This window comes from Trichoplusia ni, chromosome 17 (assembly GCF_003590095.1).
Source record: "Trichoplusia ni isolate ovarian cell line Hi5 chromosome 17, tn1, whole genome shotgun sequence".
Lineage (NCBI taxonomy): Eukaryota > Metazoa > Arthropoda > Insecta > Lepidoptera > Noctuidae > Trichoplusia > Trichoplusia ni.
In genome coordinates, this window is record NC_039494.1 from 4,538,083 (window position 1) to 4,555,133 (window position 17,051).

Here is a 17,051-nt window from a genome sequence, read left to right on the forward strand (position 1 = left end):
TGGCCTTAGTAAACTCTCAACCACAATTGACTGAATCGTAGTTTATTTGTAACTTTTACGATGTTTTAATTTAAGGGATGTGGAAAGTTACTCCAGATTCAAATGTCCTCAACAAAAATACACATAATACTCATTTTTTAGGAGGGAAAAGTGTATTATAATTTATATAAAGTTTCAACTATTTTAAATTGAATCTTCATCAATTGTAAAAAAAGCTTTTAAAATATGTCAAACTCCAATTGAACTCCACACCTAATACAAATATTAGTTTTACCAAAAGTCCCTCTTGCTAAATGAAACCAATTTGTCCTATAAATGAAGCTCCGCTGCGCTCTCTTTTCTCATCACTAAACTCAAGTGATGGAACCCATCACAATCTTATATGGAAACGCTTTTTTAACCTGAATTTCGTAAGCATCAGACCCAAATCTGTATTATCCTTAACAAAATTAACTGAACATGATTACTCAACAATTAGTAAATGAAACAGCCCTTAGTAGGCTTAGGTATATGACCTGACGTGACGGTTCTAATTTGGGAACTTGAAGAGCGTTGGCTCGCTTCAATGGAGCTATATTTGTAGCAAGTAATATTTGTAGAGCTTTGATAAACGCCTACGTTAGCTTAGTTTGACGGTTATGTATTAAGGGAGTTTTATATAAGTCATATGGAAACTATTGAGCATCGTTTCGATATAAAAAAGCGATGATTTTACTAATATTCAAATATCATGCGCAAAGATACCTAGATTCAGAACAAGCATTTGTAGATCACAAAAATGCATATCCTTCGCAACATGTCGCACACAGAGGTTATGGCGTTGTAACCACTCGGGTCTCCAAACAATCCTTGTGTATTATGATCTCTTGTTTTTATTAAAGATGTTCTGTCTATCCGTCTGTCACGGTTTTACGACTCATTTACAGAACTGATTTTGATACGCCTCGTAGATTGTTTAGAAATGAAGCTTAAACCTTGGCGAAATCGACGTCGTCCTTTACAACGGATTTATATTCTCTGTATACATGTACAATTGGTTGCAATTAGTTGATCTTCCTCTTAATAACTTCATCTCAGACATAGATCCTTTAGTTAGAGCTAACTCTGAACTAACTAAACACAATTCTCGGAACCTAAACTTAGTTAGAGCGTTGCATTTCTATCGCTTGTTTTCTCTTCATTCAGAATAAATAACATACCAAATTTAGATGCAATTTTATACAGTAGATCGATAAAATGACGGGGATAACAATTTATAGTCCGCCCTAAGATTATATATTTTTTTTGGTTAAAAATGGTTTTTAAACTATACTATCCATGCAATATGATCACCGCCATAACAATAAAAAAACAATTTAAAAAGTCATAAACAAGAACAATATGAATATTTTATGCTTTTACGTTTTCAATTCATAAATATTACTATCTGCTACAATTTATGAACGTGTAACACAGAATATTCTATGTAAAACGATTAGTATCTTGGAAATACTACGTTGTCGCTTTCAGTGATTCATTCACCTTTATTTTAGATTTATTGCGTTCCATTCGCACGATCCGCACGACTCGGCTCGTACGACATGGCTCGTACGACAAGCTCGTACGACGCGGATCGCACGGATCGGTAGTACGGGGTTGCTTGTTTGACAGTTTTTGTGCTTTTATACGGTGAGACTTAATGGGTTTGTCGAACCCTTCTTTTTTGAGTAAATGTTTCTGTATTTTGTCCCAGTATTACGCAACATCGACGGCTATTTGGTTTTCTTTTTCTGGTGTAATGTCCCCCCAACACTTAAAAAATTAATCCTTTATAACCTACTTATTGGTTGTATGTATTCTTTTGTTTACGTCACTCTTCTCGGCCCTTTGTTAGTCCCATCTAGCTATTGACTGAAATCTTTTTCATTGAACTAATCGACTGGCCCGTGGGACTTCAGTAACTTAAGTTCCCAGTCACTTTTTGGCGTCAACTACCAAGCCTAGGAAATAAACGGAAAAAAATACACTTTTACTTTTTTTACTATTCTCAAAATCATTTTTTAGGTAAATGCTACTAAGTTACTTCGACCTATTAAACAAATGAAACGCGTTCTTCCAAAGTAACTTCAACTTATTAGTGGTGCTAAGGCCCTATGGAAGCCATTAATTACAAGAGCCGTCTGATAGTGTTATCTAACGAGGTCATAGTTACCTCCACCGAAAATCCGTTTGATCGATCAACGTAAGCAACCCAGTTTACACTGATAACGATATCTTTTTAAAAAGAAAACATCTTTTTTTATACGCCATGTTGAAATAGGTTACTATTTTTTTTTAATACTGGCCGGTATTTTTTTGGTTATTAGAACCTAAATTGCTTTGCATATATTATGTAGAGCAAGTATTTATGGATGCGAGAATAGTCCAATATTTAAGAATGGAACTGACGCATTTTGATCATTCTAATGCCATTGTTTTTTTTTACTTTCGTTTTTAACGAGACTACCTACTCGTACCTTGAAAAATGGTTAAATGTTTCGTAACATATTTTCCATGCGTTGTCTGTGTTTCACAGTAACCTGACAAACACATCAGCCAGGCCGTCAAACACGGTCGCTATTTGACAAAAACATTAAACAATGGAACACCTGTTAACTTTCTGCTGTCAAAAATTGTATTTACAAAAAAAGTTTCATAACATTTTATGAAGAAAGATGGATTAGAGATTTATTAAGTTTCTTTTTTTAATCTTAAATCCAATAACCCATTTATAAAGGCTTTTTTTGCTCATTGAATGCAATATTTTAAATAGTATTTAAAGTCGGACCTGTAGTATGGAGTTTTAAAATATAAGTACATATATTATAACATTCGGGTTCCGATATTCATGTTTAGAGTTCCTGAATCAAAGGGTTAAACAGAAACTCTAATAGTGGGTTAGCACTGACTGTCAGTCACCGTGCTATCTCATGAACCACGAAAACAATCTATTTAAATCTTTCATAGATGATGCATTTCTCACTCTCGCAGTTGACCGAATTATATCTCTTACAAAAACTTCTACAAGAACAGAAAAAAAGGGATGAAAATATATACTTTTTTCACCTAAGCCATAAAACACGTGTACCAGTATTTTTACAGACAAAACAAGCCAACTATCATAACTTGTACAAAATAAAACACGATCACATTTCGAAACGCGACAGACATCAGTAAATTTAATTTATTCCCCCATAATAACTGCGGTCTATTTATTTTGAAATGAAACTCTGTAAATTGTATCGCGAAGAATTACTAGCGACGTAAATCATTGCTAGGAAAACAAACAATGAGTTGGATGTAGAGTAAATACCGGGGATTATTAATGGCGAGTCACAAGAAACATGTTACTGGTTTTGATGGTTTGCCAAAAAGATCAAAGATGACCTTGGATACTGTATAAGCGAGCTGTAGTATTGAGGATTAAGACTTATATTTCGTTATTAAGAGGTAGGTACACAAGATACATTAGTTTTAGTGCCTTGGAAATTGGGTCGGCCTTTGGTGTGGGACGCGACATGCGTCGACACCCTCGCGCCATCCCATGTTCTAAGTTCAGCGGTCTCGCCGGGCGCTGCTGCTGGAGCCGCGGAAGCCCTAAAACGGCGGAAATATAATAACCTTGTTGGTAATTATATTTTTGAGCCGTTTGGGGTCGAAACGTTCGGGACATGGGGACCAGGTGCACGAGTTCTTTATAAAGAACTCGCAAAGCGTTTGGTCGACTCTACACGTGATCAGAAGGCTGGTCTATATTTTGCCCAAAGAATTAGCATTGCCATACAACGTGGCAATGCAGCCAGCCTTCTGGGCACGTTTCCCGACTTTGGCAGGGATGAGGATATCTTTTTTGACGCTTTGTAAATAATGCATATTTTTCTTTTTATATTATATAGCTTTCAAAATGTAAATATTAGTTTAGTTTAGTTCATAGTTATGAAGAATAATATCTTAAATAGTTTGTGCACAGAAAATAACGGTCATATAAATTACAGATTTTTAGAGTTAATAAGATTCTATCGGTCGCTGCATGCATACGCATCTATTATAGGGACATTGAACGTTATTAAGATGCATTTTTATAAATATCAAATATAGAAATCTTATAAAAAAAGGTTTTAATAAGATTTAAAAAAAGAATAATCAATTGAAAATTTTGAACGTGCGGTCGTTAAAATCGGAGCGAAAGTTTATCTGCGTTCTTTTTTTTGTAACTATTTTTATTTGATTTTTGAACATAAAAATGACACTCGTTTGCAACTTTATGTTGTAAATAGACTTTTAAGTTTCCAGTTTTAGTTTACGAGTTCTTAGTTTCATATCATCGAAAGAAAAGCTTGCTCGTTGTCTAATTTGAGTGTTTAACAATTACTACTGCATTTCAATAATCGCCTTCATTTACTTTCATAAACTGTTAAAACAATGGCCGAGGCAATAAATACCACTAAGTGGCCACTGACATTAAGGCTTTACGAAGGGATTATGATCCCAATTCGTGTTAGATCCCGGAGACAATTAAATAAAGCCTAAAGCCAGTTACACAAAGTTGGACAATGGAGTTCCCGCCAAGTTACGGGACAAAGGTCCTTTGTTTACACTTAATGTACGGCCTGCTTTGTCGCCGAGGATAAATTTTGACTTATTGTCGGGCCTACGTGACGCAGTTTGCGCTGCACGTCTCAAATGTTCCACATTCCACAGCACAGTGACATGGATAATAAAAGCTGAAAAGATGAAATTTAAAACTGGAATTATATTATACTTTACGTATGACATTTTCTCTGAAAAAAAAGATTTCTGAACTTTTATGAACAACATCGGTCAATGTTTAAAAGCGCACTTTACACAAACTTATCGCTGTTATAAGTCGCCACAAATTGGCACTTACGACGTCCAGGTGCCCGGCCAGGCACTTTAGTGTACTTTACTAAGAAAATAGCTTTTGAAACGCCTCAAACATGCTGTTTTCTGTCCATTAAAATGAAGTACACTTCAATTACTCGGAATCTGACGTCTGACATCGTTATTGCATTGAACCAATAATTTTGTGAATGACCGTCGATGAGGATCGTGATCGGTGTGTAGTAAATGTATATTAGTAGGGTTATTGGCGTTTGAATTACTAGTACACCTAAATTGTCTGTTTATCTACAAAATATCTCAAATAAACGAAGATGAAACAATAAAAAATCGAACCCTACGAAATAGAAAAAAATCAGTGCCATTAATTGAAATCAATTAATAATTGAAGAATGTAGTTCTTCTAAATGCGAGTTTTAAATTTCGAAAAATCGAACGTGCATTCGATTTACAGTCCTCAAAATGAACATCAAGAAATATTTTTCGAATTAAGAATCTTATTGTGTGTGTTTTTTTTAATCCAATTACTTTCTTCGATACATTGCACAATGGGATTTTTTTTTATTTGAAATATAATACTTGTATTTAAAAATCACGGTAGTGTAAACTGCACTCGGCAACCACAGCTGCTATCCAAATATCTGTAATATGAAATGCATTCAATTTGTTCACTCAAGCGAGCGATATTATATTTTTCTAATAGATTTTAAAGAGAGTATTGCATATCAGTCAATTATTCTTTAAGAACTCATTGTTATCAATCTTTTTTGTTGTACCTTTCAAAAAGTTTTTAAGAAATTGTACAATAAGATAATTTTTTGGTTCCTTTAAACATGTGGGATAGAATGTTTAACTAAATATTTAGCTAACTAAAAAAATGCGATCCATTATGATAAAAATGCATTATTAACCTTGCCTTATTTTGATTGATTATCAAAACCTTGAATTGTTTGATAATCTCTAATTATGTATAGAAATGCAAATCCTAAATCTTATCACTAAAATATATGCAGATAAATTAGCAAATGACGTCAAACTTTATTACTAAACGAGACTTAACAAGTACCAAATTGATGTATCAACGTAATGAAATTACAAAATGAATTTAAAAAAAATATTAAAGAAAACGTTAAATTTGGACATTTTCTAATTCGTGTACACAAATAAATAATGTAATAAAACACGACGCTCAATAAGTTTACAATTTACAGGTACTAGGTATTTCCTTGACAAACCTCTTCTTATTTTATTATAAGAACAAGCACTACAAACGTTAAATCGGATAAGAAAAACAATCTTACTCAATCACAACCGTAGTAGAGTATTGCAACATTGTAGTACGAGCTAACAACGCAATTCAACCGGTAAATCGCTATTTATATAACCAACACATAGACAGAACCCATAGAATCATGGCAAACAACACTCATTAAACCTTGTAATATCTAATAACCGCTCACAACGTGTAATTTCGAATTTTCTATTTACAATTTTGAAATTACGAAGCGCAATCGTAACCGTTCGGGCCGTTTCGAGTTTAGTTCGACCAATCCCAGCAACGTATTTGAAAATAGAATATTCCGTTGAGATAGATTTGTCTATTACCGTTAATATTCGAACGTTGGTATTGCTGGCTGGTTTATTAAAGAAACCTTTATCAGGAATAATAATTATGGGATATTACAGCTTTAGTTTGCGTGAAAGTGCCCATTCTACCCACTCTCTTATTACATTAATGCTTTTCATTATAGTTTATCCTCTTTGTTTAGTATACTACCCACTATTACGGTATTTTATGCTTACTTACTTACCTTAATCTATTGCCAATATCTGTTGTGCTTGTTACTTGGATTAGTATTTATTAAACCAATTTTATTTAATTTCATTCTTTATTGTACACACGTTACCTTTCTCACCACAAATACTTCTTCATCTGTTAAACACTTTGAATCTTCATTAACTAACATATCGTCATGATAATTCAACAAGGCGAATTTTCTTTTTTATGAAATAAGTACCTACCCCAACGTTTTGGTCCCGCAGAAGCCCCAAAAACATCCAAATTTTTGATTCAAAGCATCTTAAAGTTCTCTTCCGCAATCTTCCAAAGTCCAAGAGCCAACGCCTTAGGATTTAACCTCAAGTCGTCCGAAATCTAGTACTACCTCCAAGCCAAGTCCATACCCCACCATGTTGCGATCTAACCTATCCCTGTCTTTTCTAACGTACCTCATTTCCACAGAGCTACCGTGGTCGCAAGCCCCTCGGCGGTACAGCGGGAGTGGCCGGCGGCGTCCCCGGCGTGGCAGCCGCAGCGTCGCCCAGCCCCGCGCCCCAAGCACCGGCAGCGCCCAGCCCCGCGCCCGCCACCACGCCAGCCATGAAGCAGGAACACCCCAGTCAGCCAATGGTAAGTGTCTAAGCTATCACTTAGTTACATTCTCCTATCTATTAGCCACCAGAGGTCTCATCTTCGTTTCTGGCTTTCCTTTCCTCACGTCATTTGTTATGAGGTTGTCGCTTTAGCCAACAAGAGTATGAGAAAGACATCAAGGGAACTTAAGATAGGTCTATGCTCGGCAGTAAGAGGATCATTGTTGACGTTCATCTAATTGTTTTGATAATGTCTAGGTACCTGAATTGCCTGCTCTTTGGGTACTAGTAAGGTCTGTTGCGGCCATTCTCTATTATTCCTCAAGTTCATAACCTTAAATAGAAGGCCCCAGCCCTTACCGATCACTTACAATTCTCACGTCCATTTTACTTAAAGGAAATGAGAGAATCAATTTAGCTCGTTCAAGTCAATCTTAATCTTCTGTCTTGATTAGGTTCAACGTTTAAATTAAGCCAAGGAAATGGCGGTTTCCATTGCACAGGAATTGCTATAGCGAAATTATGCAATCGAAGCGAATTCATTCTCTTTGAGGCGGTTCCCGTCTTAGGAGCGATAGATATTCATGAACCTATGCACCGAGGTCATACAATGCTTTGTGCTATAGGTATGTATAAACTGCTGAGGGAACGGCTAAAAACAATTGAGTACCTATCGGAAGGTCATCACATTTTGAAATATTGTGGAAAATAGATGAAGCTCTACGCCGTATTGTGATCTATCAGACTTCGACAACACTATTAAATGTATTAATAATGTACAAATTACACAAAATGTGTCAGTAACCCTCTTTTCTGCAATTTTCTCAAATAGTTAATAGAAATAAAAGCTTTTGTTTTAAGAGCAGAACCATCTATAACTATTCTAATCACTTTGATTACTTCAATTAATCAAGCAACATACTCTCGTGTTTAGTATGTACTTATTGCTTTTATTTGTTTTACAACCTTATTCTCGTAAACCATTAAACATCACTCGTACATAAAGACATAGTAAAAATTTATCTGTATTGTAGATTGTATACAACAGTCATCATCGTGAATGGCAGACATGATTGAGTTGTGTATCGTATTCAGAGTTATTTCAGACCAAAAGTTATTATTAATGCCAATAACTGCAATACGTGTAATTTTGTTAATTATTATTTTTATTGGCCAGTTGAGTTGTCGACGTTACAATAAACGTTTTTTTTTCATGATATTGTAATTTTGATAACAAAAACTTTCGTTCAATTATACCATTAACATTACTACGAGAATAACAAATAATTATGGTTTTGCAGTAGAGAAAGGGATTAACATGAGTATCGTAAAGAGCCATTACCATAAGCGTTGTCATTTAATTGACAGTTTCAACAAGCTGGTTAATCGCTTTATAAATAATTATGGGCTTCGTTCGAATCGTATATTTTAACATACGGTTATTGCGAAGGTAGATCGGAACACCAACGAAGATGGTTTAAATGAAGAAGGATGTGTGCATCATAAATCAAAATTTATTAAAATTGTAATGTCCAGATAATTTTACCTTACAGCCCCTGTAGGGATAAGTGCCAAAACGCGCAAATGTATGGAGAAAGTCACTTGACTTTTCGAAAGGAAATGTCATATCCATACATTTAAGTGTCGTTAACGGTTACGTGAGAATGTCACTAGACTAGGAAACTTTAATGAATCCCGAGTTGCCGAAAAGCAACGGACACCTAACAGTCAAAACATTGTTTTTAATTTCCGTTTGTCGAACAAAAGTTTTTAATTAAAACTCTTTTAGGTCAGTTGATTGAATTCTTTTTTTAAGTTTTTTTTCTTTTTTTGGCCAGTTTTAAACTAGGTAGTATTTCTTTACACAGTCTGTTTTTTTGGGTTGGAAAACATTTAATTTTAAACTTAAAAATGACAGACGTTTTAGAAAGTGTTAAATCGAATTTACATAATTAAAAAATATTAAGTTACGTCAAAAATATTACGTCAAAAAAATATGAATAAAAAAACTGGCCAATATCTCTAGACCGTAAACCAATAACTAGATGACGTAAATGTTACACAGGTACGACAGACCCAAAACACGGCTTAACCCTCTAAAAAACTACGGCGACTTCCAAGAAAACAAATTGAATTGTTAAATTATCCTAGGTGCGCTACAGAACTCTTACAATCGAGTTACCCTTTTTTGTTGTTTGTATTTGACGAATAAAATGTTTTCGCGAATGTTTTAATACAATTATAATTGAGTTTGTTTTTGACAATTACTTTTTTCGTGAAAAGGGTTTTACGTACCTTTACTTAGCCTTTTTTTCTAAGAGTTACTATGACTTCTCTCCTGTAAAGTTTTTTTTTGTTAAGTTTCTGCCTTACACTTTCTATAGGTTGGTAAAGGTTATTTTTAAGTCATTTTACTTAGAAATGGGTTTACGGTGTTTTTCTTTTTAAAAGATTATTTTTTCTTCTTTTGATAAGAAAAGACTCAATCCTCAATTTGTGTAGAAGACACAGAGAGAAGGCACAGGTAGAGCGCAGGTACCTCAACATTTTCGTGTCTGCGTGCTTTAACCAACGTGTTTGCCCATCTTAAGGCCTGCAAAGAGTCGTTGTAGTCTTTTAAAAACCAATATCGACTAGTTCCACAAATACCGGCTAGTTTTCCACAACTATATGTCAAAGTTTTTTTTTTTTAATTTGCGCTTTTCACAACTTTGGCAATTTCAGTGCAGTGCGGCCCCAATTTATCGTCGTTCCACCTCGCTCTTGGCATTTTATTTAAAACTGGCTCGTTACATGACTTTTGTAATAAGACCGTCGACTTTGCTTAATGAACGAAAATGTTCTATAAGTTTCAAAGTATTGGAATAAATATTTCCAAGTTTCATTTTATGTGACTGGTTGTTTTACTTTTCACTTGTTCGACTTTTTGCTTATTGAAGCTTATTTCGTTTTTAGTTTTGGTAGAAAAGAGTAGATACTTAAATGAGTAGGCACGATATTTTAAAAAGGACGAAACGTTTTTTGTGGCCTGTTTAGATAGTGCTTAAATAGAAATGTGAAAACGCTTCTCACTTTAGTACTATGCCTACTCGAATCTCTAGTCAAAGTAAAATTTCTATCTTACCAACCAACCGGACTTGCGATTAAGGACTCCGATTACATCCAAAACTAGTCAGACAATTAATAATCTGAAAGTTTGAATAGTCTATTCTAACTACTCATTACTAGTTGCGCCTGTGTTTAGCTATATGAATCATTTCATTCAATAAAATAAATATTCGTGAGACATACATTGAATGATAATGAAACTATGTATATAGGAATGTTCGTAACGAAATACCAATTTCTGGTATAACAGAAGTTATCAGAGTACGTATTGTTCAGAATGCGATATCATTCATTAATAATAACAATCCGATAAATCGTTGTTTGTTATTCCCTCTGACATTGTTCTGATATTATTTTGTTGATAACTATGCATTTATTAATGTTACTACGAAAAAGAAAGCACTTTTTTTAACTTAATTTTTGACTTCCCTATACAAAGGGTTAAACGATACTTTTTAATTAAGACTCCGATGTCTTTTCGTCTATCCGGTTGTCTTTATGTCTGTCATCAGCCTGAATATCATGAAAACAGTACAACTCTTCTCTGAAACTGTATTTATGTGGAAAATATTTCTCAAATCTTATTTCCATGGCTTGCCCATAAATTCTCCATCGTGTGTGGGGGAAAATGCTCCAAAATTGCGTTCAATTATGCACTGAAAGCAATTACGCATAGCGATTGTTATTTACGGTTACGTAGTAATTGTGTAATAAATAGACCTATATTTTGTACCCCATTGCGTAAGATCGACACAAAATTGTTCTGATTTTAGTCTTATTTAAGACTTTTTTGGATTCTTGATCTTGTTAAAAGTCGATCTCAACTCTTTGGCAAAGACAGGAAACAGTAAATAGTCAACTGGACATAAATGACCAAAATTCTATTTTATATAAATTGAAATATTCCAAGTGCCATGTCTTTTACTGACAATATGGTGCAGTTAGTGTAACTAAAGCATCCTTAGGAAATATAGAGTAGAACAATTGATTAAACAGCAAACGCCCCAAAACAGCACGTGTCTACTTACGTAATAAACAAGAATAATCTCGTTATAGAATCTCATTACGACGGCATAACAAAGTTTTAATTACGACCGACGTACGTACGTCGCCATGTTAATAAAATATTACTTTACTTGGTAAAAGGCATCCCCTTTGCGTAGAAATTAAAATCTTTGGAACTCGAACGAGTTTTCAAGTAGCGTTACATTATAATTTGTTTTATAACATGTTTAATTTGCCCTGCCAGCGCTTAATACGCCACACTTTTGTAATTTAATCATTTTCTTTCAGAGGCTCTTGTTGTTAGAAAAACTTGAACGCTTGTTATGTTTTCCTTTTAATTACGTATCGAGTTGTGTAGCATGTAGTTTTGTATCTGAATTTTTATTAAACGTCATAATACAATTTGATTATCAAAAGCTAGTTTGCAGTGTTACTGAGAGTCTTGTATGAAGATTTCAATTTGAGTCCATGTAACCTCATTAATTTTAAAGTAGTGTATTTAAAATGTCTATTAAGTACTTATGCTTACAATACATTTATTAAATGTATTCACGCATTTTAAACGTGTAAATTCTGTACTACTAATTAAAAGGTATTTAAAAGACGCACGATTTAAATATTCAAACTACTTATTATTTAATGTTTACGAAAACGTGCGTAGTCTTATCGCTCGCTTCCCTTTGGTATTACGACGTAGTATTGTATTAATATGGAATTCAGCTTTAATAGAAGTTTGTTGCTTTGTATCTTCTCTTAGGTAAAACACTCAGGAACCAATGAAAGGAGGCTAAATCACGGTGCCATCCACTGTCAAGTTTGACTTTCGAAAATTGTTACCAAGCAGCCTAATTTGTATAACGATTTTTTTAATTGAAATTTAAAACTTAACAATGCATAGATCTTAACGTTATACATGGTAGGGTTATAGGCATTTCATCGCAATACGCAACGATTTGCTCTACATCTTAGTCTCAAACGTCGCCTGCAGATGTCACTCACGTTTCAGTACTACGTTCGTTACATAAACAGGGACTCGGTCACCGTATGATTACGTTGTACGTTGGGCAGTTCACACGATACATAATGTAGTAAACAATGAAACAACCTCGACACACATAACAAAGTTATATTAAATGACGTGTTAATTATCTAAACTGTATGCTATTGTAAAAATGGAGGACGTTTTGTTGTTTTTCAATTTATGTGAATAGATTGTTGTAAGTTGTTAGGTTGGGTAAGGTCTTTCTGAAATAAGTTAATGAGCTAAAAGATTTGAAAATTTATTTTAGACTTTAAGTCGACAACGAACCGCAGAATAATCTTGATAGGTGGAAATGCTAGAGGTTTTTTTTTAATTTTATCAATTTGCGCGTTCTCTTTTATTTTGTGATAAGATTCCTTCGCGCTAGCCGAAAGGTGTGCATTAGCCCTTAATTAAACTTAGATTAAAAAAAATGTACAATAGAAATCTGTGTCTTTCTTGTGATTTTGAATAATTATGTTCTAGGTATTGTTTTCTACTGATGTGTTCTGGCTTTGAAAAGTAATTTCAACAGTGTTTTGTGTTGTTGCAGGCTCCGATGCCGTTCTACGCCGGCGATCCGAACCGGTTCCCTACGGCGTGGCAGACTGACCCTTCTCAAGGTAAGAACCCTTTACTATTTACAATGGTCTTTTGGTATGACTGCAGAAAAGATCTTACGAACGCATTAGCTTCGTCATTGGAATTGTAACCGCAAAACGTGCTATACCCAAATCACATGATACAGCACAGAAATTCTAATTTATAGAGAAGAATATAAATTATGTTATCGTCACAGAAAACCATATTTTTTTTAAATGCATGGAATAATTGAGAATACTTTTGTTTCATCAGGTTGGCAGAACCAATTTATCCAGCAACTACCAACACAGACTGGACAGACGACGTTGGACTATCAGGGCAACCACACGGCGTACGCCACGTCGCCCCACTACCAAGCCAACACCACCTACACCGTCCAGAACGTCTCCACTACCTTCGATGTCACCAACAACACCTACTATCAGGCTGGGATCCAGTCAGTGCCGGCTCAGCGTCCGCCTTCTAACCGCGGAGCTTACGCTACTGTCCCATCACCGAGAGCGCCTCACTATACAACAGAGTACCAACAGCAGTACGCCCAGGCAGCGACGCCTGGCGCGCAGTCGGGAAACGATTCTCGACCGGCCTCGGCGGCCTCATATCAAAACTCCGTACCGACAACTGCGGCGCCTGGCTATACGGTCAACCAACAGAACTATGACCGCACGGATTACAACCAAGACCACCAAGATGAATATTCTAACCCCGAAAATGGTTCGGGAGATACTAGCAACGAAGGCGAGAGACAAGAACAAAATACGCCTAATGGACAGCATTCGGGAAACGCCGAGCCTGGATACCTGCAGGGGAGCAACGGTCCGCGAGCTTCACTCGATTGTAGCGGGTATTCGGGCGGCTATAATAGCGGACAATATAGAGAGAATGGTCAGCCACAAAACCAGAATGACTGGCAACAACATCAGTGGCAGCACAACCAAAGAATACAAAACCAACAGATGCAAAACCAACAGCAGCAGATGCAAAACCAACAACAACAGATGCAGAACCAGCAAATGCAAAATCAACAGCAGCAAATGCAGAATCAGCAACAGTTACAAAATCAAATGCAGAATCAGCAGATGCAGAATCAACAGATGCAGCAGAGGCAGGAGGATGAACAACAGATGTTCTCGCAATCAGACAGGGTGAATTTGAACTCGAGACTGAAAACGATGATACTGAACAAGCAGAACCACACCCGGGACGGCACCAACACGCCGCCAGACAAAGGTGATCCCGGAGAGGGGCCGCCTCGAGTGATCGATGACAGGAAGACCGGAGCCGTCTCTGTCAATGATGATAGAAACACTACCGGTCATTTTTTATCGTATAGCCACCATCTCCGAGATAATTACCGCTTAGGCGACCAGGCGTATCCTGTCGCTGGTAATTATTCACAGAACACCCAAGCTTATGGCGCGGGTGAGTTCGGAGGTGGTGGCCACCACGTATGGGAGGGGGGGACGGAGGTCCCAAGAAATTATGATAAACACGCTTCGTCTAAGAACGTATCTAAGACACCTCAAAAGTTGCCGTCTTATGCAGATATGAGAGGACAATACGGTGCATATCCTAATGTACCATATGAAGCGCAAAAATATGCAGAAATTTATGGTAGCGATAGTTTAAGTTATACTCAACAAGATAGTAAGGATTTTCAATCAAAAATGCTCATTGGACCAGTATCGGAGATGAACCAACAAAGTTGTAACCCACCAAGGGACACGAACACACAAAGAAGAGCTTATGAAAGTAGGGAAACGTATGATGCTAAATTTAGACATCCTTCAGCACCTTTGATTCCTAAGTTGGAAGTGCCTGATACTTATCAGTATCACAAAGATGATAGGTTAATGAAGTCAAACGACTCGCAGAGGGTAATGAACCAAACTTCGTATCTCAAACCCAATGAAATGACAATTAACAACTCGTATCGGGAATATCCAAACGGTGTAGCGAAGGCGCAACAAAATACTGTTTTGCCACCGATATCAACAATCAAACAGGAAAACTTTGGACAAAAACAACAGCCTTTTCAAAACTTTCAAGGTTTTCCTTATGACATGGCGAGGCGCCTAGAGCCAGCGGAGACGTTCGCCCAACTACCACGTACTCAAGAAAACATGGGCTTTCAGAAATATCAGCGGAACTTCCCTGATCCAAAGGTGAACAAAGAGCCAGAAAAGGGTAACGAAAGGCCTGAGCCAGCTGACCCTAAACCGCCGTATTACATAGAGCAAATCAAATCTGAGCATTCTCCGCCGGGGCACAAAATTTACAAAAACTTGCCCTATAATATGCCTCCACGGAATGACCCATACCTTTACCCGGGAGATGGTGGTCCAGCAGTAATTAGAAACGAAGTAGGGTACTCTTGCTGCCGCCAAGGCTCTACCAAGAAGCCACCTCCGGAACATCTCAGAGATGGCGCTTGCCCCGGATTGCAGACAAAGGATGAAGTAATAGAAGATGACCCCGACGCATCAGAAAAAGGTGACTCTAAAACCAACTCGAAGCCTGGCACTCCTGTTCCAGACTTGGCAAAACCTAAAGAAAATCAATTTAATTACTCTAAAGAGTATCTAGACAATTTAGAGAGGCTTAAGACTAATTCAAGAACTGAAGTCCCAGATTGCAACTGTTTTCCAGCTGATAAGAACCCTCCGGAACCTGGGAGCTATTATACGCATTTAGGTAAGTTCAGTCTAAATTGTCTAATTTTAATTAAAAATTAGAACCTTTAATTAAAATATTTCATTGTTCTATGCAGGCGCTGCGTCAACTTTAGCAGAATTGAGAAAAGAACTAGAAGCTCGCACTGGCCTGTCAGGCAAGGAGTTGAGAATAGAGAAGATTTGCTACACGGGAAAAGAAGGAAAGTCCGCACAAGGATGCCCAATGGCAAAGTGGGTGAGTGTATGGATCAAAACTGTATTACTTTGAATTACAACTGGTATATATAGGTCGAACCGTATAATCTCCAGTAACACAAAATTCAAAATACAGATACTGATATCTTGGCCTGACATAGATATTTATATCTTATTGAACTTTATAACGTTACAGGTAATAAGACGCGCAAACTACACTGAAAAAGTACTAGTTGTCGTGAAATTCCGTAACGGTCACAAGTGTCCGACGTCATGGATTGTCGTATGCCTGGTGGCGTGGGAAGGCATCCCTCAATCAGAAGCAGATCTGGACTACACGCTGTTGTCACACAAGCTTAACAGATATGGTCTACCAACCACCAGACGATGTGCCACTAATGAGAACAGAACCTGCGCCTGTCAAGGTAAGTATCTTCGTCTTATATTTTTAATTGTACCAATTAGAATTATGAGTCGAGACTTTGTTATTCAGTATAAATACCATCAATCTGTCTGCACCTAACCTTAACCAGTATGTACAAATCATAATTGTATATTCCAGGTTTAGACCCTGAAACCTGCGGAGCATCCTACAGCTTCGGTTGCTCCTGGTCAATGTACTACAATGGATGCAAATACGCCCGTTCAAAAACAGTTCGCAAGTTCCGCCTGTCTGTGAAGACGGAGGAGAGCGAGATAGAAGAACGCATCCACGTGCTGGCCACGCTGCTCAGCCCGTTGTACATGAACCTTGCACCGAAGGCCTTTGAGAACCAGTGCCAGTTTGAAAAGGAAGCCTCTGACTGCAGGCTCGGGTTTAAACCAGGAAGACCTTTTTCTGGTAAGTATCTATATTAATGAATTTTCCTCATTTAATCACTACAATTGATATGATTTTACCGACTTCTCCATCAAGACCCTTACTTGAAGTCTAAACGGAATTATTGTACCATTCACTTCAGGTGTAACGGCATGTATTGACTTCTGTGCCCACGCGCATCGCGACTTACACAACATGAACAACGGCTGCACAGCGGTCGTGACCCTCGCTAAGCACCGCTCCCTCAACCGGCCGCCTGATGAACAACTCCATGTATTGCCGCTGTATGTCCTTGACACTACCGACGAGTACGGCTCCAAGGATGGCCAGGATGAAAAGGTCAAGAACGGGGCGCTTGAGATACTCGATAAGT

The 17,051-nt window shown here is 36.9% G+C and overlaps 1 protein-coding gene across 2 annotated transcripts in view; it reads left to right on the plus strand.

The window, feature by feature from the left end:
* The window catches only part of LOC113502725 (DNA N6-methyl adenine demethylase), a 38,697-nt gene that overhangs the window by 16,904 nt on the left and 4,742 nt on the right, over positions 1-17,051 (plus strand). The window contains exons 3-9 of one of the 2 annotated variants that reach the window (XM_026884381.1): positions 7,121-7,288; positions 12,921-13,008; positions 13,241-15,682; positions 15,759-15,898; positions 16,055-16,283; positions 16,421-16,699; positions 16,821-17,049. In XM_026884381.1, the coding sequence (XP_026740182.1) occupies positions 7,259-7,288; positions 12,921-13,008; positions 13,241-15,682; positions 15,759-15,898; positions 16,055-16,283; positions 16,421-16,699; positions 16,821-17,049 (3,437 nt within the window). In that variant the 5' untranslated portion in view covers positions 7,121-7,258. The remainder of the gene's footprint in view (positions 1-7,120; positions 7,289-12,920; positions 13,009-13,240; positions 15,683-15,758; positions 15,899-16,054; positions 16,284-16,420; positions 16,700-16,820; positions 17,050-17,051) is intronic. The other variant, XM_026884382.1, reaches the window with a different exon arrangement.